The sequence below is a fragment of the Lacerta agilis genome, chromosome 1 (assembly GCF_009819535.1).
Source record: "Lacerta agilis isolate rLacAgi1 chromosome 1, rLacAgi1.pri, whole genome shotgun sequence".
Taxonomy (NCBI): Eukaryota; Metazoa; Chordata; class Lepidosauria; order Squamata; family Lacertidae; genus Lacerta; species Lacerta agilis.
Window position 1 is genome coordinate 40,173,312 of NC_046312.1, and position 25,637 is coordinate 40,198,948.

The 25,637-nt window shown below is 43.0% G+C and overlaps 1 protein-coding gene across 1 annotated transcript in view; it reads right to left on the bottom strand.

Annotated features, from left to right (window-relative positions):
• Positions 1 to 563: 563 nt before the first annotated feature.
• PLCB2 (phospholipase C beta 2) overlaps positions 564 to 25,637 on the bottom strand; it is a 53,376-nt gene continuing 28,302 nt past the window's right edge. Inside the window, exons 13-32 of the mRNA XM_033145138.1 lie at positions 25,287 to 25,371; positions 24,946 to 25,117; positions 24,156 to 24,250; positions 23,557 to 23,653; positions 21,681 to 21,765; positions 20,745 to 20,869; positions 17,984 to 18,138; positions 17,358 to 17,522; positions 15,545 to 15,644; positions 14,227 to 14,331; positions 12,955 to 13,040; positions 11,518 to 11,620; positions 11,225 to 11,296; positions 9,318 to 9,531; positions 6,813 to 6,990; positions 5,725 to 5,801; positions 5,170 to 5,265; positions 3,977 to 4,034; positions 2,790 to 2,876; positions 564 to 996 (exon numbers count right to left, since the gene is read on the bottom strand). Coding sequence (XP_033001029.1) covers positions 736 to 996; positions 2,790 to 2,876; positions 3,977 to 4,034; positions 5,170 to 5,265; positions 5,725 to 5,801; positions 6,813 to 6,990; positions 9,318 to 9,531; positions 11,225 to 11,296; positions 11,518 to 11,620; positions 12,955 to 13,040; positions 14,227 to 14,331; positions 15,545 to 15,644; positions 17,358 to 17,522; positions 17,984 to 18,138; positions 20,745 to 20,869; positions 21,681 to 21,765; positions 23,557 to 23,653; positions 24,156 to 24,250; positions 24,946 to 25,117; positions 25,287 to 25,371 — 2,416 coding nt within the window. The 3' untranslated portion in view covers positions 564 to 735. The remainder of the gene's footprint in view (positions 997 to 2,789; positions 2,877 to 3,976; positions 4,035 to 5,169; positions 5,266 to 5,724; positions 5,802 to 6,812; positions 6,991 to 9,317; positions 9,532 to 11,224; positions 11,297 to 11,517; positions 11,621 to 12,954; positions 13,041 to 14,226; positions 14,332 to 15,544; positions 15,645 to 17,357; positions 17,523 to 17,983; positions 18,139 to 20,744; positions 20,870 to 21,680; positions 21,766 to 23,556; positions 23,654 to 24,155; positions 24,251 to 24,945; positions 25,118 to 25,286; positions 25,372 to 25,637) is intronic.

The following is a 25,637-nucleotide window of genomic DNA, read 5'->3' on the forward strand; positions in this document are numbered from 1 at the left end:
CAGTAATGGCGATGTTCTTCAAATAGTATAGCTATCTTCAAATATCTGAAGGGCAAAACTTTCTAAAATGTGTGAACCAAAATGCAGTTATCCGTCAAAATTTACATTTCTCTGAATTTTGCTCTGCAGTTTTTACTAGCTAAGTAATATGCATAAAAATACATATCCTGGCATAAAGTGTGCAGAAAAAGTGATAGTAGCAACTGATCTGTGAGTGCTCTGGTAGCTAGGATGATTTCAGGCCTCCCTTTTGACCATACTGTTACCTGCAAAGAAGACACTTTTTTCATTAAACCAGTCATAAACCCTTGGACTTTGATGTAGGTAGGGTGGGCAACCGCGCCCTGCAAGAGGAAAAAACACACATCTACGAGAGCCATTGCCTTCATGCCCTGCCAGAAAAAACTGTTGAACTACTGTGGGATATGGGATACTAGATTAACTGGACATTTATTCTGATCCTTCAGGGCTCTCTTTGTATTTCAACTACAGGTTTTGAGATTTTTTTTAAAAAAGTTTATTTCTATCCTGTATTGACAATACAGATCCTGAAAGATAGAAATTCCGGTGTGACGCAAACTAATCTGGGTTACCAGATCACAATAATCAAAGATTCAATGAGCTCATGGAAGTGCTACAAGAGACAGCCCATTAAGTCCTATGGAACGGTAACGTCTGCAACAAAATGAGTCATTAAAAAAATCTGTGCCTTAAGAACAGGGTCAGGTGAGAGACTCACAGCCTGCTCACCAGTATATCGCTAGATTCTTCATCCTCTGCCGTATTTTCAGCCGTCTGAGTTTCACATCTTTCAGCAACAGGTATCAGGTTGTTTTCTTGTAGCTCTTGTTTCAGCCCCTGGCCTCCCTCACTGGCAGCGTATAGGGCCTCTTTCTTTGCTGCATCAGCTTTCACACAGTTCTTCACTAAAACTTGCACCTCTGCGCTGAGAGCTTTCACTTTGCCTTCGTACTCCGCGTACGCCTCCTGCTGCAGCTGTACGGAGAGAGAGGTCAGTACGTGAGACACACATGTTGCTCGAATGCTCAGAAGAAGCCCAGTAGCTGCTTGTTTGTGGGATTTTAAATGATGCTGCTGGGTAAAAAGCCTTTGCTTTACGAAGTCTTGGTTGTTAAGGGCCAAATTAGGCATGCTCACCTTTGTGATGGGTAGCTATTAGGATCATTTTTTTATGAAAAGTAGCTGACTATATTTGGATTGGGAGGGATTACTTTGTGCCGCCCCCCCTTATGCCAGTTCTCTCGTGCAAGGCACCTCGGCAGCCAATAGCTTTGGGGAAGGGGGTACGAGCTGGGATTTTGGAATCACATGGGCTGACTTTACCCTACACAAGAGGTCAGCAGCCATTTTGAACCAGTGAGCACATACGGAATACCGGGAAAGTATTGTGGGTGACCGTTACAAAATGGCTGCCATGGGGTTGTGGTATAACATCCGCCACTACTGAACTCACAAAGAGAAGCTCTGCACAGGAGGGTGAGCATCAAAACCTGGCATCCACTGAAATACAAGGATGTTGGATGGGTTAGGTTTGAAGTAGGAGAGGCTTAACCAGCACAAACAGGAGCTGGGCAGGGACCAGAGCCGTCTCAAGGGGATCTGCCGCCCTGGCGCGGCTATCCCTCCGGCGCCCCCGCCATGCCGCCTCTCCGCCGCCTCCCTCCCACGCTTGCCGCCCCTTGGGAGGGGGGTGGGCGAGCGGGGGATGAGGGGCGTGGCGCTGGAGCGGCGCGGGGCTCTGCGCGCCCTTCCAGCGCTTCCGGGATGGGAGGCGAGGGCGGCCGGCTCGCGCTCCCGCGCGCAGCCGGGCAATTCGCGCTCCGCGCGCAGCCGAATGGCGCGGCGCGGCTGGGCAGCTCGCGCTGCATCGGGCGGGCGGCCGGCTGCGCGCGGGGCGCGAGGCTGCGCGCGGGGCGCGAGCTGGCCGGCTGCGCCGCGCCATCTGGCTGCGCGCGGGAGCGCGAGCCGGCTGCCCTCGCCTCCCGTCCCGGAAGCGCTGGAAGGGCGCGCAGAGCTCCTGTGCTCTCCTGGGCAGCCAGAGGGCGTGGCGTGGCCGGCCAGCTCCCTTGCCGGGAGGCAGAGGGCGCTGCCGGCAGGCGCTGCCAGCGGGGCTGGAGGACGGAGGCGCCCTCCAGGCCATTGCGCCCTGGCGCGCCGCGCCACCAGCCCCAATGGATGAGACGGCTCTGGCAGGGACAACAAACAGTCCTTTGTGCATTGGGGGTTTTTCAGGAGATATTTGCTGAGACCTTCAGCAGGTACCACAGCAAGTACCCGGTCAAGCACACTGGTGTATGTGAGTGCTGTGCTGTTGACCCCTGCCCGACAACACATTCCCAGTCCAAATGGTCCCCTTGGTACTCCCAACGCTGGGTAATTTGTTTGCTGTTGCCTTCTGCGTGATTATGTGCACTAATCAGTGCCCAGCTGGCTTCGGAGTGAGGTTTGCACCACTTGCCTTCTAGTCTTTGTCTGACTTGCTTCATTGCCTGAAGCTCCCCAGAATGCCAAGCAGCCACTTGGGTGCCACAAAGCTGGAGAGGATGATCAGGAGCAATAGTGTCAACCACCCATTTCATCTCGACCATTCCATAGCAAAACTAGGGCTTCAAAAGGATTGTTGGCTTTCTCTGCTGGGCACTTCTTAGAGCAGGGGGTTAGAGTGAATTACCTCTGGGGTCTATTCTAGACCTTTGATTCTCCCATCCTCTTACCGGCCTGCTAAATAGCTGTGTGAAACATTTGGTGAGAATTTGGTTACAAGATACCTGGTTTTCTTTTTCCTTGATTGTTTCTAGGCAGGCTGTCTGCTTTTTCTCCAGTACTTCTTGATCCCTAGCCTGCTTTTCATTCATCTTGAAGCAGGGAAAGAAAATATTTTAAAAGCCATCATCTTCAAAGCAACAGTATAAAAGCAAAATAAAAAAATAGTCCAGTAGCACATTAGAGACCAACTGAATTTGTTCTAGGTATAAGCTTTCGTGTGCATGCACACTTCTTCAGATAGTATAAAAGTGGCAAGTGTTATTGCTAGGTACTTTGGCCATAGGCTCATGGCACAAGTTTGCATAACGGTATAGATTGCCTCTGGGCAAATTAAGTTAGTGGGTGGGATTTCACACTAGCACTGCACTTTGGAGTGTGCCTAGTAAAAAGTGATTCAGCGGCAGGAGTTCTGGGACCCAGCAAAGAAGAAGAAGAAGACTTGAAGCTCAGGGCCCTGGGCCGCCCCTAGAAACCCCTGACTAGAATCCCTGTGGTCCATCAGCAATGTGTTAAGCTGACAAAGCAGGAGTGCATACTCAGGATTTCTTAGCAGCTAATGCATAGCTATTTATTTAAAATAAATGTTTAAATATTAAAGGCCACTTTTCTGGGCAAATGGCTATCCAAAGCAGCTTGCAACCAAGAAGTACAGTGGTGCCCCGCTAGACGAATGCCTCGCTAGACGAAAAACTCGCTAGACGAACGGCATTCGTCTAGCGGGAGCCGCCCCGCAAGACGAAAAAGTCTATGGGGCTGCTTCGCAAGACGAAAAATTTTCGTCTTTTTTTTCCGTTTAGCGGAGAGCGGCTGTCATTGCCGCTTCGCTAGACAAAAAAACCGCAATACGAAAAAATTCGTAGAACAAATTATTTTCGTCTTGCGGGGCACCACTGTATTAAAGAAAAAAGAACTAGTTAATACTGCCATCATGAGAAGGACCTCTCTCCTTTGTGGCCACCCACCTTCCTGACCTAGGGGGCAGGCACAGCAGGAGAACTTCCAAAGAGATTTCAAAGTTCCAGTGGGATGGTGAAGGTGCAGGTCCTCCAATAAATGGTTTGGGCCTAAGCTAAGCTGAGTGAAATGATCCTGAGAGTGTACTTTTGCTTAAGAACATAATAAATGTGTTGTACAATTGGACTGAGATTTGCCAGAGGCCTTATCCAACTAGTTTCCGTGACAGCCTTACCTGTTTGACCATCTGCACCACTTCCTGAATGTGTGCATTGTTGATTTCTCTCTTCAGTCTGTAGGGAAAAAACCACCCTATCAACACACGCTGATAATTCTGAAGATGATAACCTTCAGCAGGGAAAGGCTTCACTTAGTCATGGCTGGGAGGTTTATCACAGATGCCCAGTTAAGAATTAAAATGATAGGGTGTTAAAGGTACATGATTTGCCAGCAAAAGGCATTGTGTTGTAGAGAATTGTACTTAAGTGATAAATTTACAGGATTTCCCTGTAGTGATGATGATGATGATGATAGCAATGTGTATCAGTTAAGGAAACCTGCACAAATGAATTGGGTTGTAGTAACTTGAGAATGAGTTCTGTGCAGTACTTAAGAGTGTCTGACAAGGACCAGGGAGGGTTAGGTTCAAATTCTCACTCAGCCATGAAACTCACTTGGGACCTTAGGTCAATCACTGTCTTTCGGGATTGCTGAGAGAGAATGTGAAGTGTGTGTGATATGCACAGATCAACTGAGGATGAGCAAGTCTGTCTGGGAGAGTGTGTGGGTCACACCCATGGCTAACATGTGGCCCCTAGAGGGTTGCTCAAGGATGAATGCGGCCCTTGGGTCAAAAAAGGTTAGTCATCATTGGTTTAGCAGGATAACAGAATTCTCACACTGTTTTTAAGTTTTAGGTTCTTTGCAAGTAAAAAATTGTTTCTAGCTAGGCATGGAGGAGAAATTCTGTTTTGTTTCCATTTTAACTACCTCATTCACACTTCTTGAACCAATATGCAAACTGAAATATGGCCACCCTTCAAAATGTGCACTTCTCCAAATTTTGCAATAGCAGTTCTCTATCCAAACCATATACAAAAATATTAGGGGGAAATGCACATATTAGTGAAAATAGTGTTAAAATGCATTACATTAGTGGGATTTGCTTGCAAAAATGCATGCATTAGTCAAAATGTGTTTATTAGGATAAATTTACACTAAAATACTGATGAATTTTCAAGAGAATTAAAAAAATAAATTGCAATTTGCTGCAAAAATGTGGAGAACTAAAATTAAGACTGGAAAAAGGAAAAGTTAGAGGGTCAAAATTGACAGATTTGTCCATCTCTATTTCTAGCTAATGCCCAGCCCTGAGAAAGAGTTCAGCAGATATAAACTCCAAAGAGGCCAATCAGTCTGTCACAGTACCTTTCCTGGGCACTCTTGTCAGTTGTGTTCTTAGCCATGGTCTGAATTTTTTCCAATCTTTTCACCTCTAGTTTCTTTTTCATTTCTTTAGTGTCACTGTAAAGGGAGATAGCACCTTTCAGCAATAACACATTTTTATCTCTGTAAATTGCTGTCTCCTTGTCTTCCTAATGTCTTCAATCATTTCAGTCATGGAGCACAGGTTAGTAAAGGAAGCACCACATAATGCTCTTTGTTTACAGGCCTGAAAATGTTCCTTGCTGGAGGTAAATGATCCCAGTGGAATGAGAGAAAATGCATAGGTATTGTGCGCAGGTTACATCACGCAAATCCCTTCTGACCACCCCTTCTGTTTCTTGCCCGGCCAAATGACAGATGAACTTAGACTAGCACCAACGTGGAACATCCAGGATTGCATGCACAGAGCTGTTTCAAAATAACTGCACCCTTCCTATCAGCTGCAATCCAGTCTGAACAGGGAAAACACAAGTGAAAATTAAGCCATGCAAAATTTGATGAAAACGCTAGTAAAAATTACATTATTTTGTTACCTACCTTTCCCACGATTCCTTTAGTGCCTTTAGCTCAGATGCTTGCTTTTCTCTTGCAAGCTCAATTATTTTAGAAATTTGCTGTCCAAAGATTAAAACACAGGGTAGAATGTCAGAATTTGATTTTACTCTTTTTCTTTTCTTTCTAAAACTACAAGTTGCTTCTCCATTTTTGGGAGGGCCTTTTATCCAGTGGGTGCTCTTGCTGGAGGAAGGGAGGAAGTGGCAATTTTTGCAAGTTCCTACTTCTGTTTGCAGCCCGTTGTGCCACCTTTTTCATTGTCCTGGAAGGGCCCCTGACAAGCTGGAACAGACCTTAAGGGTGCTGCAGGGAGAAGGAGGAATCAGCAAAGTTGTAGCCTAACCCTTCCTGCCGCAGGAACAGCCAATGAGAAGAGTTCCTACAATAAATCTGGCTCCAACCTATATTCAGCCATAAAATAGGGACCCCCCCCCCCTGCAATGAGGTCTATAACAGCTAGTTTGGTGAATATTTGACACTGTCTGTGACACATAGACTTGAACATCAGACAACCAGGGCATAGCAGTGAGCATGAGATGCTGCTGCTCTCTTATATTAAAATCTACAGAACAAGCAAGTGGTTTTCCCTCACCCTTACCTGCCATTCCTGTGCTGAATGCTTTCTTGTGAACAGATTTGTCTGACACTACTCGGATTACAACAAAATAATCTGAGTTGTGTTCAGGCAGCAGTAGCACTTGGGATCACTGACTTCATGCCTTGAGATCCTCAAAGATCTTCCTCTGAGTGCCCCAAACCAAATGATGTGCACTAGGGCCTTTTCAGTGGTGGCATTACCCCTAGGTGCCCTCCTCAAAAAGGTGCAAATGGGGCATATGTTGGTGCCATTTCAGTGTGAGGTAAAGATCTTTTAATTTCCCCAGGCATTTTAATCTGTCTTTAATCTGTGCTTACTCTGTGTGACTCAGGTTTTTATGCTGTATTATATTTATATTGCTGCTTTTATCGCTATTAGATTTTAAACGGTTTCATTTCCTGTTGTGGGCTGCTCTGAGAACTCTGCAAGCAAATGGTAAGTAAGGAAAGGGTAATAAACCTCCTATCTGTACCTCTGTGGCATGGAGCTCTTTCTTCTTCCGAATTGCATCATACTGCTCTTCTCCTAGCTGCATTAGCTCTTTCTCCAGCTTCTCTTTCAGCTCCAAGACTCTGTTGTCAGGAGGACTCTCTGCCATCTCACTGGCGTTTCTTCCTGAGCTGCTGTCATCCACAGTCCACTTCCTGCAACTTCAGACAAAGAGGAACAATTCTCACAATATGGCTAACATTGTGACCAATTCACTGCCTTACCACCAAGGAGCCATTTTTCATGAGATCTCTGCATGGCATAATATTGCCAGTATGTTCTATAACAGCCGTAGATTATGGGCCTTATTCTGCCATGTGAGAAAGAAGAGAGGCTGGCAGGCAGAGACACCATTAGGCCTTTGCCAGTCAGACTGTCCCCTTTCAGGACCAATGAACATCACCTGCCCCATGAAAAGGAAGATGAAAGGCTTGGAGAGGGAACTGTTTGTGTTTTATTTTTATGAGCATGAGATTCTTATCCCACGTTGGGGTAAAATAGAAATCGAATAGAAATACTTTATTGTCACTGTGCCACTTGTTTACAGTGAGATTAAAGGAACCCCCTCCCCCCACATTCTCTCAGTCCTTGTTACACTCTATGTGCTATCATAGGACCACCAACCCCAAACATCAGCTGCAATGTTGCTGCCTTCCATTCAGCAGCCTCACGGCCCACAGGTAGAAACTGTTCTTTAACCTGTTGGTGCGGCTTATCATGCTTCTATATTAAAAAGGTGCTGTCCAGGGTGTGAGTCATCCCTGAGAATGTTCTTCGCTCTTCTGAGGCAATGGTCTCCTGCAATGACATCTAGCAGACTCAGGGGATAGCCCATGATATCGTGTGCTGTCTTCGCTACCCTCTGTAGGGACTTTTTGTCCATGGCTGTCAAACCAGTGTACCACACAGTGAGAGAACACTTTCTATTGTGGACCGATAGAAGGAAATAATCAGTTGTTGTCTACTGAAGTCTCTGTTGGGCCTTCCTAACCACCTGGGCTGTATTGACCTTCCAAGTAAGGTCTTCACTAGGATGGACTCCCAGGAGTTTAAAGTAAGAGACTCTCTCCTGCATCGCAGGGGATTGGACTAGATGATCCTTGTGGCCACTTCCAACTCTGCAATGATTATAGAATTGATTATAGAACTCTATAATCATAGAATTGTAGAGTTGGAATGGACCCTGAGGGATCATCAACCCCCTGCAGTGCAGGAATAGTCTATGCTGCTCTGTGCTGGTGAGTGGGTGGGACAGTAGCAGAACTGTAAACTGCCATGGGTGCCTTCACAAAAAGGCAATGTATAAATCCTATAAATAAATAATATAAATAACTTGCTCTTTAAGCAGGAAGGCGAATGGTGGAGCCATCATTAATCCTTGATTTTGCTTCCTTTATACCCTGCAGCTGTCATATTTAGAAAGCGGCTACATAGCAAAACTGTGGTATTGTAATTCTCTGTTTATGTAACAGCTGTTTATTACAGCTGTTGTGTAATAAATACCCTTTTATTTGTTTTCCTTTGTGAAGAGGCATTTCCTTAAAATGCATTGGGATCTCTGAGCTTTGTGATGAAATAATTACATGAGACTCCTCTGTGATTGGATTTTCTTCAGTGCTTTGAATTGCACCTTTGCTTCCTCCCTTGTCAGTGTGGCATTCCCCTTCTGTTTCGTTGTGTATTTGTGTGGCAGGTATGTACACCACTGAGAATAGTAGTACACTGTTCCTGCCACCTGCCAAGGGCTTCTCCTCACACTCTTTTCTAGCACTGAGATTAACACAATACCAACACACAAATCAGTAACACTGATGGACAGTAACAAGATGGACAGGTCATAGCCGAGTGTTTAGACTAAACGTGATCCACCTGGAGCAGGAACTGGCAAGCCACTCCAGTATCCCTGCCAAGAAAACTCCATGGACAAAGACAACTGCTTTTGAATTATGGTGCTGGAGGAGACTCTTGAGAGTCCCATGGTCTGCAAGAAGATCAAACCTCTCCATTCTGAAGGAAATCAGCCCTGAGTGCTCACTGGAAGGACAGATCCTGAAGCTGAGGCTCCAATACATTGGCCACCTCATAAGAAGAGAAGACTCCCTGGAAAAGACCCTGATGTTGGGAAAGAGGAGGGGACGACAGAGGACGAGGTGGTTGGACAGTGTTCTTGAAGCTACTAACATGAGTTTGACCAGCAGTGGAAGACAGGAGCGCCTGGCGTGCTCTGGTCCATGGGGTCATGAAGAGTTGGACATGACTAAACGACTACAACAACAACAACAAATATCTCTCTCTAATGCACATACAAATCCTTCTCCTCTGGAAAATCCTAAAGTCCTATAATGTCTCAGTAGTGGAACAAATTCCTTTTATGCTGTGATACCTATATTATGGAAGAAATGTATTAAATACAGTTACAGTTAAAAGCAAGTCTTCTGATGGCAAATAAGGATCCCACAGCCTTTTCAGCTCATGATCCAATTTCTACCTTTTCTTTTTCTGGGTTTTAGGTGGGCATGGCATTTTCTTTTTGCCAGCTTGTGTGCCCAACTCCATGAAAAGGATGGCATATTTCTGCAACAGCTCTTCCTTGCGCTTGACTGTCTTCCGTTCCACCTCCTTCAGGTCTTTCTCTTGCTTCTTCAACAGTTTCCCAAAATTCTTCATCTGCTGCAGCTCCTCAAAGCTTGCCGTTTGCAGCTCTGAAACACAGCATCAAAAAGAGATGCATCTGCTTAAACGAGATGCTAAATTGCCACTCATTTTCACCATCCACTTGAAGGACCTTTCTTTGCTATACTCCAGGCACATTCAACTCCCAAGAGACTGTGATTTACCCATTGTCATTAGAGGGAGGAGGAGCATGCATGGGGTGGGTGGATTGCCCAGAGTTGTTGAGCTTTTTTGGGGTAGGATTGCCCATAGTTCTTCAGCTTTTATTTGTTAACTTTCAGTAAACTTTTTATTTAATCCCACAATTGATAAGGGTCCTGCGCTCTACTAGGATAAGCCAAGGATCTACTGGTAGATTGCGATCTACTGGTTGGACATGCCTGCGTATACTCCATCTCCTCTCAAGGTGATCCTATGATTGCACATACATCACAGCATCTCAGCACACAAACCACAATATTTTATCCCTGGGAAAACATACCGGTAACACTTGCCTCCACGAAAGAGTTCTGCGCAGATGGGACTCTGCAAATGTCAGAGGCCCTTGTTGGGTATTGTTTGTGACACTGGAATCCACAGTGTCTTACTTGACCCCCTTTCCACTGAGTCTGTCATGCCCCCTGGAAAGCCATTCCTAAGACATAGGACCCTCCAGATATGTAATGCAGAGTAGAGGGTTAACGATTCCCCCCTCTTGAATAGATTGCAACCCACAACATTTTTTGAACTTTTAAAATGTGTGTCTGTGTGTGAAGTTCAATTTATTTATTTTTTGGAAAGTGTAAATATTGCTGTAGAATCTTATAGACACCGTAATCTCTCCTATTTTCTGTCTTCAGTGCAGGAGCACTCATTTAGCCACACCTTTTAAAAAAGTGGCTAGCCATAACAAAGTCAACACCTGCCTTTGCAGCATTGTTCCATAATTTTATTAACCTTCTGCTTAGCCTTACAAACCTTCTGTTTATTCTTATATTTTAGATGCTATCCAGCACACATCTAACTACTTAAAAGGTATGTGCATGTGTGTTCTTCCACCCCTTAAAAATATGCAGATAAAGTGATGGACAATTCTATTGTTTTATTTTTGCAAACCGCTTTGAGGTATTTTACAATTAAGTGGTGTATACATTTTATGAAATAATAAAGTGTGAATTTGTAGCGCTAACTACTTTTCTGCAACAATAAACTTGCAGTTTTATTATTTTCATATTTTTTTTTTAAAAAAAACCTGTATAAGATTACATGATTCCTGTGAAGAAAACTGGCTGGATTGTTAAAGTGTGTCAGTTAAATCAGTCCAACTCCATATTTTTAAGGTCCAGGTAATCCCAGGTAGTCCCAGAAAATGAAAATATGCTGTTGGGATGTGCTTTGCAGGATTCTGTCGATGTGTCCAGAAGCTGCTATCAATTCTGTGCAGAATATAAAAAGAGTATGGGGAAAGGTGAATTGGGGCCTGTAACTTACCTCACATTCCGTAATGAGTTCACTTCCAGCACTGAGTTATAGTAGCACAAGGCTAGCCAACATGTTGCCTTCTAGGTGCTGCAGTACTGCAACTTCCATCATACCTTGCTATCAACTATGCTGGCTAGGGCTGATGGAAGTTGGAGTCCAACAACGTATGGAGGGTGCCATATTGGCTGTCCCTGCAAAATCAGGACAGAAATTAATTTGAACTTGAATGTTGTCATGTCTCTAAAATGAAATTAGAAATACCTGTAGTTCCTTTTGTAGGTTCTTTTGTGGTTTCTTCTTTTCCTGTTGAGGTTCCTTTTCCAGTCAAGGTTCCTGAGGGGCGAAAACACACAACAGATGAGTGAGGTTATTCTGTCTTGTGAAAGATAACAGCCACTGAAATTGATCACAACCAGGATGTTAAGTGAGTCCCAATGAAATGAGAAATGTCAACCCTGCTTCCTGTCTCCTGGAACAATATCATTTCCTTTCGGAATCTGAACAGCGTATATTTAAGCTGCTGTGCTCAGCCCCAACCATATCCATAGTATTACCTCCAGGCCCGTTTGAAGGAGGAGTACTAAAGGTCCCTGTGGCATTATGCATCCCGTTGGTATTGAGTTGAACAGATGAAAGACTTTTTTGCAAGTCAGGCCCCTAAAACAAAAATTAATTGTGCATCAGTTATAGCAAAACAGATCACTAGAAACAAATGCACACTTCTCCCTCAGTTTTGCTTCGTGGCATTGTGTATTTTGCCACACTGAAACTATAGGAGGCATAAGAGACAGCCATAAGGAATCTTTAATCTTCTTGCAAACTTGCATCACTGCGGACTTTGGGTTTTAGTCTGGTTGGTGGTGGCACCCTCTTGTCCCTGCTGGAAGCTGAGGAGACACTGACTTGTGTCTTATGTGGCTGAACCGGGAAGCAGAACAGGAGATTCAGGAACAAGCAATAAATACACTAGAATTGAGGAGGGGGCTGTCTTGCAGCTCGTGGCAGGGAAAGGCAATGCTTGTTGTTACTAGTAGTGCACTAATGTGCCAGACACAGGAGCCTTCTACGGAAGAGTGCGTTACTGCAATATTTAATCCATTAACTTGGTCAGTCAGTCAAAGCCATCCATTGCTTTAAAACTCCAACTGCCTGCAGTGGCATAAATAATTTCAAACACAATGCTAAGAATGCCTTCCCATCTGTAACTCTTTCAAAGAACCCTGTAGATACAATTAATGTGGCATGTAATGCTTGAAGCAACTGCTTTTGATGTGAAAGATAGTCCCCGGATACATCCTATTTGAATTTTAAAAAAAAGATCTAGTGATTGTAGGTTTTCCTATCCCAATGAATAAATGTGCATTTTTAAAAATTGCCAGTAGCTAGCTTCTCCATATAGAAAACTAGCATTTGGGGCTGCCTCTCCTTTTATGGAAAATGAATATTCTAATTCAATATGGAAATGCACACATTTAAAGATGCACAGTATAGGATGCTGTGATGCCATTGTACACATGCAGGAAACGAATAAAAATGTTAGTCCAAGTGTGTTCACTCATTCCTTTCAGTTAGTGTCCCCCTTGTAAAATTAATTCCATGTGGTTCAAGTCAACTCTGCAATACCCAAAATGGGTAGAATTCTGCATCATCATTTTAAGATTATTCTTGGGAACTGAACTTTATTCAGGATCCAAATTCTGCTGCCAGCTTCTGACTGTAGGCCCCTCCTAGGGCGAAAAAGTCACATTTTAAGAACTGGTTCCCCTCCCACATTCCTGCTCTTGATTCCCTATAGCAAATAAAACCCAGATGGAACCTCCACATCTTCTCTACTTACCATTTCAGGCATTTTTGAAATGCGTGCCATTTGCAGTAACTCCGGCTTTTATTACATGAATTCTGCTGTTAGTCACCTTGAACTGCACAAGTGAAACTGTACAAGTGCAATTATTCTGAGTAGGTAAATAAATAAAAGTATCTGTGGAACTCACCTCAGGAGTATCCTCTTGGCTCTTCTCTGATTTTTTGTCATGTGCGTTAAAAAACTTTATTGGGTTGGAGAGCGCCATGGTGAGATCTAGGAAAATAATCCAGGATTTTCAACAATATCATATCACTCCTCTCCTACTTATTCCTTGCTGCTTATGTTTCTAGGAATATGTTAGAGATCATATATCCTGAGCTTTGATTCTCTCAGTTCTCCAGATTCATGCATAATAGTACAGGTTCATTAAGGGAGCAACCCTACCACAAGTTCTGCCAGGATGAGCAGGTTACGATTCAGCATATATCTGGATGAGCCAGGGGTTATCAGCACAGTTGGGCTACGCCAGCTTTACTCTCTCATCCTCAGCTCAGCATCCCCTACATCCCAGTTGGCTATGTTTAGCCCAGTGGAACTTAAGCTGGTGTAAACCCTGAAAAAGGGGTGTATCTCCTTAAGCAGTGGTGTTCTTGGGACACATGCCTCATGGGTAGGAGATGGCTACCCACATTAGCCAAACTTAAGGACACATTTCCACTTCACCCCTTCCATAAAGTTATGAAAATCACTGGATTTATTAATACCTCAGCCAGCCCTTAAGAAACAATCTATTACAAATAATGACCACCTGACCAACATGCCTCAAGTTCTCAAAGGGCCTACAGAGTTGGCAAGTCGCATTCTGGATTTGGTGCTTGTAATGGGTTGGTGAAAGTGGGCCAATAGTGGAGGGTTTTTTGTGATCCAGTTGTCATGGTCAGACCATTTTCTGGTAAGTTCTACACTGCTAACTTGTTTTTCTTCCTGGTGGTGGTTTAACCTTTGAAATTCTTCATGGCACAGAATCCAGATTAACCTGCCCAAATATTAAAAAAACTTTTACTGAGCCCCCTTCCAGAGTGTCACCACCATTACAGATCAAGAAGGCAGATCTGTGGCACCCCCAATATGGAACTCCTTCCCAGGTACCTGCTGGAATATCTTTTCGGTGAAATGTCATAGGAAGACACTGTTATTTCTTCAGGCATTTGAATGATGCATATTTTCAATATTATAAGGGTGATGCAATTTAAACTCTGCTAATATCTGCAGGTTTCACTCTGCTGTTTTAATTAATACTTCATTTGCTATTTTGTATCGATTTTTAACTGAGCCATTGTACATTTTATCATTGTAGTTTTTCTTTTCATTGTAAACTGCTCTGGGGTAGATATTATGAAGATGCCACTAAAAGAAAAAGGTAACTACATTCCTCTTTCAGGTTTTTGGAATACGGTACCTGCCCACGAATCCGGAACATAGTCTTTCATCTCCACATACACAAAGAGAGAAGGCATTGTAAGTGGCATGTTGCTCTCACTACGAAGGCAAACATGGTGATAGCCTAAAACAGAAAGCACATATCCCAATAGAAACAGGTGGCAAACAGAATGCTACTGAGGGACTGTTTTGGAAAATGCTGGAGGCAATCAGAAATCAGCTTTGGGTGATGCAAGGTGCAGCAAGTCACCTGCAAAGGCAGGTTCTGCGTACTAGTAAGCAGCACTGGCCCAAGGCATTTTGGCACCTGAGGTGAACCACAAAATGGTGTCACCACCAGGGGAGAAGGGGTGAAGTGAAGATCCACATCAGGAACAAGGGGTAATAAAGATCTACATTGTGAACAGGGGGGGGGTAGTGATCTACACCAGGAACTAAGTGTGTGGGGAGACCAGTAGCACCTCCAATTTGCCAAGAGGCTGCTGTGGAGGCGGCATGGGTGGGTAGGCACCGAGGAGGTGACGGATCCAACCTCTAAGGTGCACACGGCAACCATTGCTGCCACAGTGGCAGCAAGCAATGCCTTCCTTGTAGTCTGGCTCTTCTGGCCCTCTGGATCCTGCTGCCTGAGGCGGTTGCCTCACCTTATCTCATGGATGCCAGTAAGCATAGTGGGCATGGGAGCTGACTCATGGAGCACAGGCCCTCAGGAAGTTATCCTGTATAAATCCTATTGAAATGGCCAGGAGTTGTGAATCACAGATCATAGATATGGATCACAGAATTGTAGAGTTGGAAGCAACCACAAGGATCATCTGGTCCAATCCCCTGCAATGCAGGAATCTTTTGCCCAACATGGGGCTTAAACCCATGACCCTGAGATTAAGAGCCTCACGCTCTACCAACTGAGCTATAGTTGTGGAAGCTCTGTTCATTTCAATTAACTGTGGCAATGTCTCAGTCTGGTGAGGAAAACAATAATTTCCATATACAATCATGACACATCCTCACTATGAATATTTATGACTCTGCAGAAATGATAGGGTAGAAGTTAGTGAAAGGGCTCTAGAAAAGCACAGGCAAAATGACCAAACAGCTTTTATATACAAATAGACTAAATTGCTGGATTTTTCAGTTAACAGAGGATGCTGCTATGATTGAGTTATATAGAAAGGGAAGAAGCAGAGGGCATTTGGTAAAATTAATAAGCATCAAGTTTAATACCAACAACACATGAAGGGCATATGGATTCATGCAGAGAAATTACTAGTCAACCAAATGATCTAGCGAAGAAAGTAAGTCCATTTTCAGAAATCACAAAAATAGTCCATTCTCACCTGAACGCACAGCAGTGATGGGAATGACACGTTGCCCTATGAACTTTCCTCCTTCCTCCCAAACCACAATTCTCAGAGAAGCTAGCTCTGGCATCAAAATCTGTGAAGGAAGAATCAAATGATGCTTATCTTCAATTGACTTAAAATATTTTAGTTCTCAAGAATCATGAACTCCTGGATTGTCCAAGTATTGGACTTTTGGCTCACTCTGTTTGAGGGCAGTTTTTCTTTTATATTTCCAGTTCATTTGTTTTTGCTAGCTCTCTGTTCCCTATAATAACGGGCTACCGGTATATGTTTTCTCCACTACTGTCCTGTAGATTATAGCTGGCTGAGAAAACATAGCGATTTTGCAATTGCACAACACTGATTTGTATGCAGCATTGTATCAACATACTTGATTCAAAGTAAATGCCAGAGCATACAAAACAGCTTAGTGTTCCCTATTTTGTTTTTTTGATTTTGTTTTTTTTAGCATACAATTCCCCCCCCCCCCCAATAACCAGAGGTAGTGTGTGTGATGAGGAATGTGTGTTTTGGGAAAGAAGGAAGGACTGCATGAGTTATGGTTCATAATGTTGAAACAGGAGTATGGCTGATTTAAACGTGATAACCCTAAATAAACAGCTCACAGTGGGCTAAGTTTATGTCCTGAACAACAAACTAAATTTCCTCACCACTCACTATAAAAACTTCACTTCTTTGCACAGGGAGATGTTAGGAGGTGATCTAAACTGAAACATCAGGGAATCTCGCTACAAAATGTACATGTCAGGCAGCATCTCTCCTCCAATGATCGCAGGGAACTTAAACTATTGCACCTCCTTGTGAGGTGGGGACTGTGAGATATGCAGAGTGAATATGACTTGACAGGCTTGAGCTTTTCATTTCATTCAAACCAATTTAAAACAAATACCTGAATCAATTTTGTTATGGCTTCCAGCTCACTACTTGCTATGGTAACACCCACAAATATTGGCTCTATAAAAATTACAGGTCACACGCCTGGCTCAGCCGTTTTTACACTGTGCTCGTGGTTAGAAATGAGTGATTCCTGGTCTCTTAACTCAGCTTTGCTTGCTAATCAGGACATTAGAGAATGAATTGAGACAGCTCTTAAGAATTACTTTGATGAGAATAAGCACGAGGGGACTTCTATTATGGGAGTTTCAGGGGAATTTGTATAAAAGAAATTTGTTTTTGTTTTTTACAGAAGAAAGAACCTTCTCTGAGATAAAGAACTAAGAACTAGAAATGTCCTCACAGGAATACAAGAGGACTGGGTCAACTAAAATATACAAAATAATGAATGCTGTCAAATTTATACATGAGAGGGAAATAAAATTAAGATGCCTTTTAGTTCAAAAAACAAGTATATATTTCCATAGTCCATTTGATTTGCAAGTTCCACTTTAAAAGCACAGAACAAAATATTTTGTGGGTTCATAAAATAAGAACAGTGGACATGGATCTGGAATATTTTGCTTTTAAAAAACTTGTTCAGACAAGAGCTCAGTAGGTAATTTTTGGATAAGCCTCAGTCTCTCAGCTTCACTTCTCCATCTGTGAAATGGAAATGTCAATTATTTGCCTCACAAGGTTGCTAGGAAGAAGAAAATCAGTATTGTAAAAAATGCTGTGCATGAAAGTTGTCAAAGAAAATGTAAAATATAAGCAAGTGACTCCTGGATCACTTAGCCCCACACACCATATTTACACTATAGTTTGAAAGTTGATCTCAGTCCATGGAAGTCTAGAACTGTCAAAGAAGCTTGTTCTTAGAAGAGGCACCTGTTGCACGAGGCACTGTTACCTTTTCAAAGACAAAAGCATCCTCTTTCCATACAGGGTTGATTGAGTTGGCATTTGGTGACATCTTGGTTCTGTATCTGCGTTTTGGATCACCCGGCAGTCCATATAACTCCACTTCTACATAGGACCTCACGCTACGTTCTGAGAGGAACTGACCAGAAAGTATCTACGAATACATGGAAACAAGATCAATGGAAAGCGATGGGAAAACACACTGAAAAGCTGCCAAATGTGAAATAACGACTGCTCATTACGATGTTGATAATCTCCATGCAAAATTTGTGAAAACAAATCAGGATGATTACACAATAATTAGTTCATTGGGGAAAGGTCTTAGTTTGTGGTTCTTCTCTACTTTAACCCTTCAAATGCATTTTCTTGCTTTAGTGCTACTTGTGTCATCTTTCTTTCTATTGCTGCAGCTAAGAATCATTTAGTGAGGCAGTTGTCATTCTCCATTTTCTTTTGATTCACTACATTTAAACACTGAAGGAAACTAGCCTTTTCCAAAATACCACTTTGCAGGGTACTGCAGGTGCATTTTTCCACAAAGGGCCTTGCTGGGTGATAAATGTCTCCTGTTAAAAGGGCTCTAAATCCAGAAGCAATCTAGCAGTTGTTACTTACGGTTATTGAGAGTGTGCTTGCCACCACCACATCAATGCGATCCACAGAGAAAGGGTCAAATTGTTTATCTGGGCGACGCATGAAGTCATGCTTGAGAATATAGCCACTCTGCCCATTGAATTCAAAGAGAGCCAGGTTCTGCTGCATGGGAATATCTGTTAAGGGAGCAGGCAAAAAGGTAGGAGTGTCTGTTAGCATGTATGTACAGTATGAATGAAAAGCAGATGAAATTGTGCTTCAGCAGCATATTCATTTCAAAGTCCTCAGTGTGCTTTACATAAATGGGATTAGCCATCTCAGTACCTATGGGTTTACTCAATTTTCAACTATAGGGCCACATTCCAGCATAGATTCTGAAAGTGCCCATTTGTTTTTAACTGCTCTGGCACCTTTATATGAGTGCACTCCTACACACATCTACTCAGGAGTAAACCCCATTGAGTTCAGTGGTACTAACTCCCAGGATGGCATTCTAATCGGTTTATTGCAGAGTTAACTCCACGCAGCAGCCTACTGTACTTCATGAGATGTATAGATGTAGGGATACCTCACTAATAATTATGTTCCAACACTGATGTCACCTATGTGTAGATATATATATATATATATATATATATATATATATATATATATATATACCATCAGGTATGAAAGCTGTATGTCTGTTTCATTCCATGTACACATGCTGTGAAGCTGCAAATTGACTGTACACATGTGGTGGAAAAAGCACATCTGTACTTGTCACATGTGATGATATAAAACTTTCTCCTAAATGGAAATGATACTGATGTAGGAAAACATGCATGAGTAAAGTGCTGGTGGATGTTTGCACACAGGCACTGAGATACATAGGACAATAAATCAAGCTAATAAGGAAGAATGGAAGATAATGAGGAAACTGCATCTTCCTGCCACTTCTATTGGGTATCCAATATCTGCTATTGGGTATCCAGTTTTAAAAGTACATGAATGAACACCTCAGTCCACTTTCTCATTACATTCCTTGTCCCATTACTCTTACAATTCCATCGACACCTTCATTCTCTCATGTACTTTTTTGATTCATCCTGCCTCCCTTTCCACGAAGTCCCAAATTTATTACACCACCTCCCCGCAAGTTCCCATCTGTTCTCTTTATCCTTTCCTTGTCCTCCCACTCTTCTCCTCATCACACAACTCTGCTCTTCTATGCATGAGTGTAAGGAAGAAAGGAAAATTACTGAAGAGATGGAACAGAAGTCATACTGGCCATTGTGTTCCAAGGGAAACTGAACCCCTGCCCTTACAGTGAAATGAGAGTGGATCAAACTATGCAAGGCTGCAGCTATGAGGGAGGTCACAGATGTTGCACTGCATTACACATCCACTGCAGGTCAGGCATCCCTTATGTGCTCTGACTTGCTATATTAGCTCTGCAACAAGCATCTGGTAATGTCATCTACACCAACAACATATGCTGTAGGCAAGATGAAGTGCTGCACTCATACTGTCAATATACACAATATATACTCCATTTCCCCCATTACAAAAAATAATAAAAAATACATCTGAATAGAATCTGGTGAATTCTACTTCAGTTGTACCTGCCCTCCTGCCTGAATTACTTTATGAGCTCCACTTACTGTTCTATGTATGCTGATTTAGCTTCCTGCCTTTATTGTGCTCACCCTGAAGTCATGCCTTTCTGCCTTTCCATCAGGAAATATTGATATTGCCACTGTTTTCCAATGTCCCTCCCTGCCTGATTCCTATATATTCCCAGTCCTAAGAAGTTCTGAGCCCTAGGGTGAGTCTGTATAGTCATTTCTATCAGGGACAAAAATCACCCTGTGGCAATCTCAGATTTTAGGTAATAGGAATACTTGTGGCCTCTTTCTTGTTTAATTTTTAGTAGGGTAGGCTGTGTTAGACCTGCCTTTTTATATATATTGTGGGTTTGTTTTTTAGCTTTTAGCTTTGTTCTGGTTTTTTATACTTGGCTTTAATGTTTGTAACATTTTGTAAGTCACTGTGGGTCACTTTGATATCTATATCTCTGTATGTAAAAAATGCCTGTTGAAACTTCATTTCTGGGTTGCCATATTCTATCAGATGGCTCTGTACTGGCCCTTGAGGCAAAAGGAAGCAGATTCATTTGTGTTACAGGCAGTCCTTTAACCCCACCTGCTTCCTTTGAAAGGGCACCTGGATTATATCCAAAGGTAGCTTTAATTTAGCAAAAAGCCCTTCCATGAGCAAGTTGGGGGCAACTAATTTTCACTAGTCTCCCCCCCCCAATACTGCAGCCCCATCCCATTCTGTTCCAGAGGGTCTCCCAACTCTCAGGAGCAGCGTTTTGGGAAGGAGGCAGGGCTTCAGCAGGTTGGAGGGGATGGCAAAAACCAGGTGTGCCAAACTGCACAGCTGGCAGCCCTTTATTTTGCAGCTATAAACACCTGTCTTCAGCACATGTGGAGACTTTGCATTGGAAAGATCTCTAATTAAATGCAGCAAGCTTTGATGTTGACCCCTTGCATTTTGGAGTGATATGGGGGGGGGGAAACACCCAGTAATAATAATAAACATAAATGAACGGACACAATTCTGAAAGGATGGGAGAAAAGAAAACAGAAAAGGCAAAGAAAGAAATAGACATAGCAGGGTAGTGAAGCAGCTCTAGGAAATTTATGGGTGGTGGTGAAACTAAAAGAGTCAGAAAATTATTGATAGCCTATGAACACAAGCCAAGACAGGAAGGGACTGTAGGAGGTCCACCACTTACCAGTTGTCTGGAAGTTTAATGCCACCATTTGACAGCCAACATTCCAGAACATCTGAGGCATGTAGTTAGAAGAATCCATCCGGGTACCCTTGGGATAAATTCGGCTCATCTGCCTCTTGTTGTAGCTGAATTTTCCTAATAGGAGTCCAATCTCCAAAGTTTATTGCAATATATATATACCCTTGGCAATTTTGCTCTTGCAGGGTTCCCAGTATGGGCTTTTCATGGAGCTGTCCAGGGTGCTGCCTATATTCTGACTCTTCCCTTGCTTCACCAGTCTGGAGTTTTTATTTACCTTGACTTGCCTGGCTCTCATTTGGTAGAACATGAAACTTTGCTGTGAACCCTGCACTCCCTGCCCCCCCCCCGCCATTGCTGTGGCCAGCACTTGGAAGAGAACACTACACTGCTAAAGTGTTTTTAAAGGTTTACTAAAGTTTAATATCACAGTGCTGCAAAGCTAACAATGACTTCTGTGGCAATCCTGTAGAGATCAATAGGTACACCTTATATATAATAGTTCTAAGGAATACCCATTTTGGGAACTGGCCTTAAGTCATGGAAGGTTGCAGTAGTTCACATCGTGGGTTTTAACCACTGAAGTTTTCCTGTTCATGTAAGGACTTCCACTTGTGTGAACAGAGCATCCCCTTTTCCTCCCCAGTGCATTCTCAAATCTGTTCTTGGGTGTCCCTAAATCCTGCAGAGCAAATCTGGGGTGTGTGTGTGTGTAGGGCCACACAGGGAGAGGAGATAGAGATGTTCAGTTTCATAAGTCCTTGTGCAAACAGGACAACTTCGTTGGATACAACCTCTTGTTTCCAGACAGTAACATTATGATCGGCTGCATGTGACATGACCTAGAATGAACTTTTAAATACCGGTATGTGAATAGGTGCACTTGCAGGCTCACCAAAGAAAAAAGAAAAAGGATACTCTACAAACTGGATGGGTGATTTGGTCAGCAGGTCATAAGCCTTCATCTCAGTGAAGGAGGAAACGACATAACTCCGGTTCTTCTCTGGAAGAACAAGCAAGGTAAACATAAATCATGCCCAATGCTCCAGATCCTCCTATTCTACCATTTTTTCTTCACTTTCAGCCCCTTGCTATTCACAAATAAAGACACTGTCTATGCATGATCTTCTGGTGCAGAATAGTAAGAAATACCAAGTTTTATTTGGGTTTTGATGGAGGTTGATTTGAGGACCTTTCTCTGCATGATAGTTTCCCAAGGGATTCACTTAAGCAGCATTGAAGACAGCATCACCCGAGCAAGTGTTTTGGTTGTGGGAGTAATCAGTAATCACTGCTAATCAAATCTGTGGGTAAACAGCATTTCTTGCAAGAAGGACTATTGGCACATTTTTGAAACCTAGAGGGATGGTGCCCATAACTTCACTGCAAAGTGTTCCACGGTGTCCCTTCTGCACCTGTCCATGACATTTGTTTATTTTCACTTTCTATTTTTCTTCTTCAGAGACTATGCATTTAACCTGTCCACCTATCTGCCCTAGTTCAGGAGGCCTTGCCACATGTGTGCCTTCTGCAATAACGTGACAGTAGTTCTCTGCTTAGGTAAGGTGAGACCACCTGCATTGCTTTGCCAAGTTTGAAGATGGGAATGGGTACTCTAGATTTGGGAAATGGGCAGAAGGCTTAGAGGTAATTGGTATAAAGGATCTGGAGCTGCTGGTCTTTTTTTTTTTAATCGAATCAGCTATTGTTGCCTAATATTTTTAGAAGAAGCTTATTTTATAGTAAGTGCATAATCTTAATTAGTCCTTTGTTCAATTTCCAGACTTCTTTCCCAAGAATTTTATGTAGCATAGAGCAGTCCACAATTTTATTTAGTAAAAATATGAGGATTCAGAAGCCCCCAAATTTTGTCTAACACTAAATCAGTTGGGAATCAAAACTTGCAGGGGGGGGGGGAGCTCTGCATTTCATCAGGCTTCCCATCAGTTCCATAAATCCTTTCAAGGATACTTGATACAGTTCACCCAAGCTCATGAATCTTTTGATATGCTTTGGCAGATGTAATGAAAACATGGCTCACAATATATGGTTTCAAGTATGCAATCTTCTCCCTTTCAGTTCTCAATCACATTGGGGCAGATACCAGAGTAACTCCAGGTGCAGGGAAATTTTTCCTGAGTTTACACAGCCATACTGAAGAAAAGCATCTGATTCAGGGGCTGCAAGCCTGGAACACTTATCTACAGGTCAGCATAGCTTTGGGATGTAGGGTCACCTACTTCTGCAACTCTAGCCTCCTAATAACCTCTATAAAAGGGAAGTAGGAATAATCTGTTAGGAGGCTGGTTAGTAGCTTTGGTTAGTGCTGCATGACTGTGTTCCAAATCTGATGCATTTTATACTGCACCTTGCCTTGCTCTGCTCTAAATCCATGCCTGTTCTGGATTTCACCTGGCCTATTTGCCCTTCCCCCTCCAGATACACCACCTTTGTCCAGTCTTAAGAAAACTGCATTTTCTTAAAACAAAACCCCTAACAACTAGTTTGTTTTGTTTTAAGGAAATACAGTTTTGTGAAGTAGGTAATTTGGAGCACAGAATCAGCAAGAGTATTTAACACCTTTCTTGGGCTGCCACCTTCTCTGCTCCACACCACCTTAGGAAGACTTCTTCTCCCTACACAGGATTCCAAAAGCATGTAATGTGTTGTTCAACCTTTACAGTGGAGCCGATAGATGACAGCTAAATGCATGCAGATAGAGTATATATTAGGTTTGCTTTAAATACCTGAAAACATGACATTCAATGGGACAGAGAAATAAATCTTCGCTTACGTGCTGAGTTTTCAAAGCATTCGAATTTGATGGGCTGGATGTAATTAACCAGGCTGGACATTTCTTCATATGCTGTCACTTCTAGACCTGCAGTACCCTAAGCAAAATTAGGACAGTTAGAGGAAAAGGCATATTATACAAACAGACAGACAGACAAAATGGTTTTTATTGATAAAGCCCAGCCCTGACAGGCAGACACAGCCCTGAACAAGAATCAGAAAGTAGTGGGTAGAACTCAGAAGAACAGTCAATGAGAACCATATCTCTTTTTCCTTGAGTGTAGTTTGCTCTGATCCAGCTGGAGAAGCACAGATTTGCAGAAGCAAGCTATCTCCTTTGTGTGTCTCTCTAGTCGGACGAGGACCGGAGTGCACAAATGGGTGGGGTGTATGCAGCAGTACTGCTAGGACAGGGACTTCCTAATTGGCCCATAGAGAACAGGGGGTGGGGAATGTCTAGACTTCCAGGCAGCATGATGTCTTGGACCAGTCCTGGACAGGTGGAAAGCTCAATTCTACCAAACAGCAGGAAGGTAGGAAGATTTAAAAAAACAAACGTTACTTTTCAAGAGTTCTTTAAACTAAGAACAGTAATTGTACCTCATCAGATTGCATCTTTTTAATCTCCTCTTCATCCAGGTTTCCCATGTCTTCCTCTACTTCAGATACTTCTTCAGTCACCTCACCTGACTTAACTGATAAATCAAAACAGAAATTAGTTCATTTGTGATGACTGCAACCAGGAGTACCAACTTGGCCTCATGATCGTGGGTGCCCGGGGCCATGTGTGTGATGCAGCGTACATGGCCCTGGCACTGAAATTTGTAGGTGCCTAGCCCCTTTATGGGGAATTTTATGGGTGCTCAGGCACCCAGGGCCCCATGGAGTTGCCACCTATGACTGCAACCAAGATCTGCCAGCTATTTGTCTAAAATCTTCTTTAGGATCTGAAATTCCTTCAGACTGCATTTTCCATCCTTCCCAATCTATCTACCAAATCTGGAAGTCTACAGGCTCACCTTTAAGTGTGAACTGAATCAGATTTCCTCTTCCTCATACCTACTTTGGAGATGCTTTTGAAGCCACTGATAAAGCCACTCATTCTTATAAGTGAAATTCTGTTCTAAAATGGCAGTGTTGCCCTCTGTTTCCACACCAAATCATTGTGATTATGTCAGAGCCTTAAAAACTGATTCCAGGCTTATCTGAATTCCCACCGCCCTCCCCAAGTAAGGCCCATCCTTTGTCATAATGTACCCTGTATATGATGAAGTGGACTCTAGTCCATGAAACCTTATGCAGTAATAACATTTGTTAGCCTGTAAGGTGTCACAAGACTGTTGCTCTTGCTGCGAAAGATTAACAGGGCTATCCCTATGGAATATACTACCTATGCTATCCTTGTCTACTGGTGTGGGCTGATCAGTTACGACATCCTCCAGACTTCTTGCTTTCTTCAGAGTCTCTTGGTTCTCCCCAGGTATGAACTGATTCTTCTTGTTCTTAATCAAGATTTTCCCCATGAGATCCTGTGGGCTTGGCAGTGGGACTCCTGGTTTTAACTGCCCAGAAGAAAAGAAAAAGGTTAGCGTTCATGCAAAGTTTAGGTTTTTGCATCACTCCTCTAGTGAAGATGCAGCACAAACTGCCAGGGCAACTGCAGACCAAGCTAACACCTGCTTGCACGATAACTTCATCCCATGTAGAAATTTGGCATCCCTATTCACTTACTGGAAATTTTTCAAGTGGCTCTGTCAGCAGCATGTCCCCAAATATTGTTCTACAGTACTCAGCCATCTTAGCCTGCTGCTTCGGCCTGTAAGAAAATATAGGTATAAAACACACACCTGTCAAGCCTGAAGACTGGCATCATCCCTGCACCATACCCCAAAATCCCCACCTGTCTCTTAGCATATGCATGGTTTGCCCAAGCTTACTGTCCCATGCAAATTAAAATGTTGCCACACTCTGCCATGCTTGTGCCATTGTATCCTAATAACTTCTGAGAAGTAAGTTTGATTGAGTTGAAAGGGGCTGACTCCCAGGTAAGTGTGTTCTAACAATGCAGCAATTTTTTTTTTA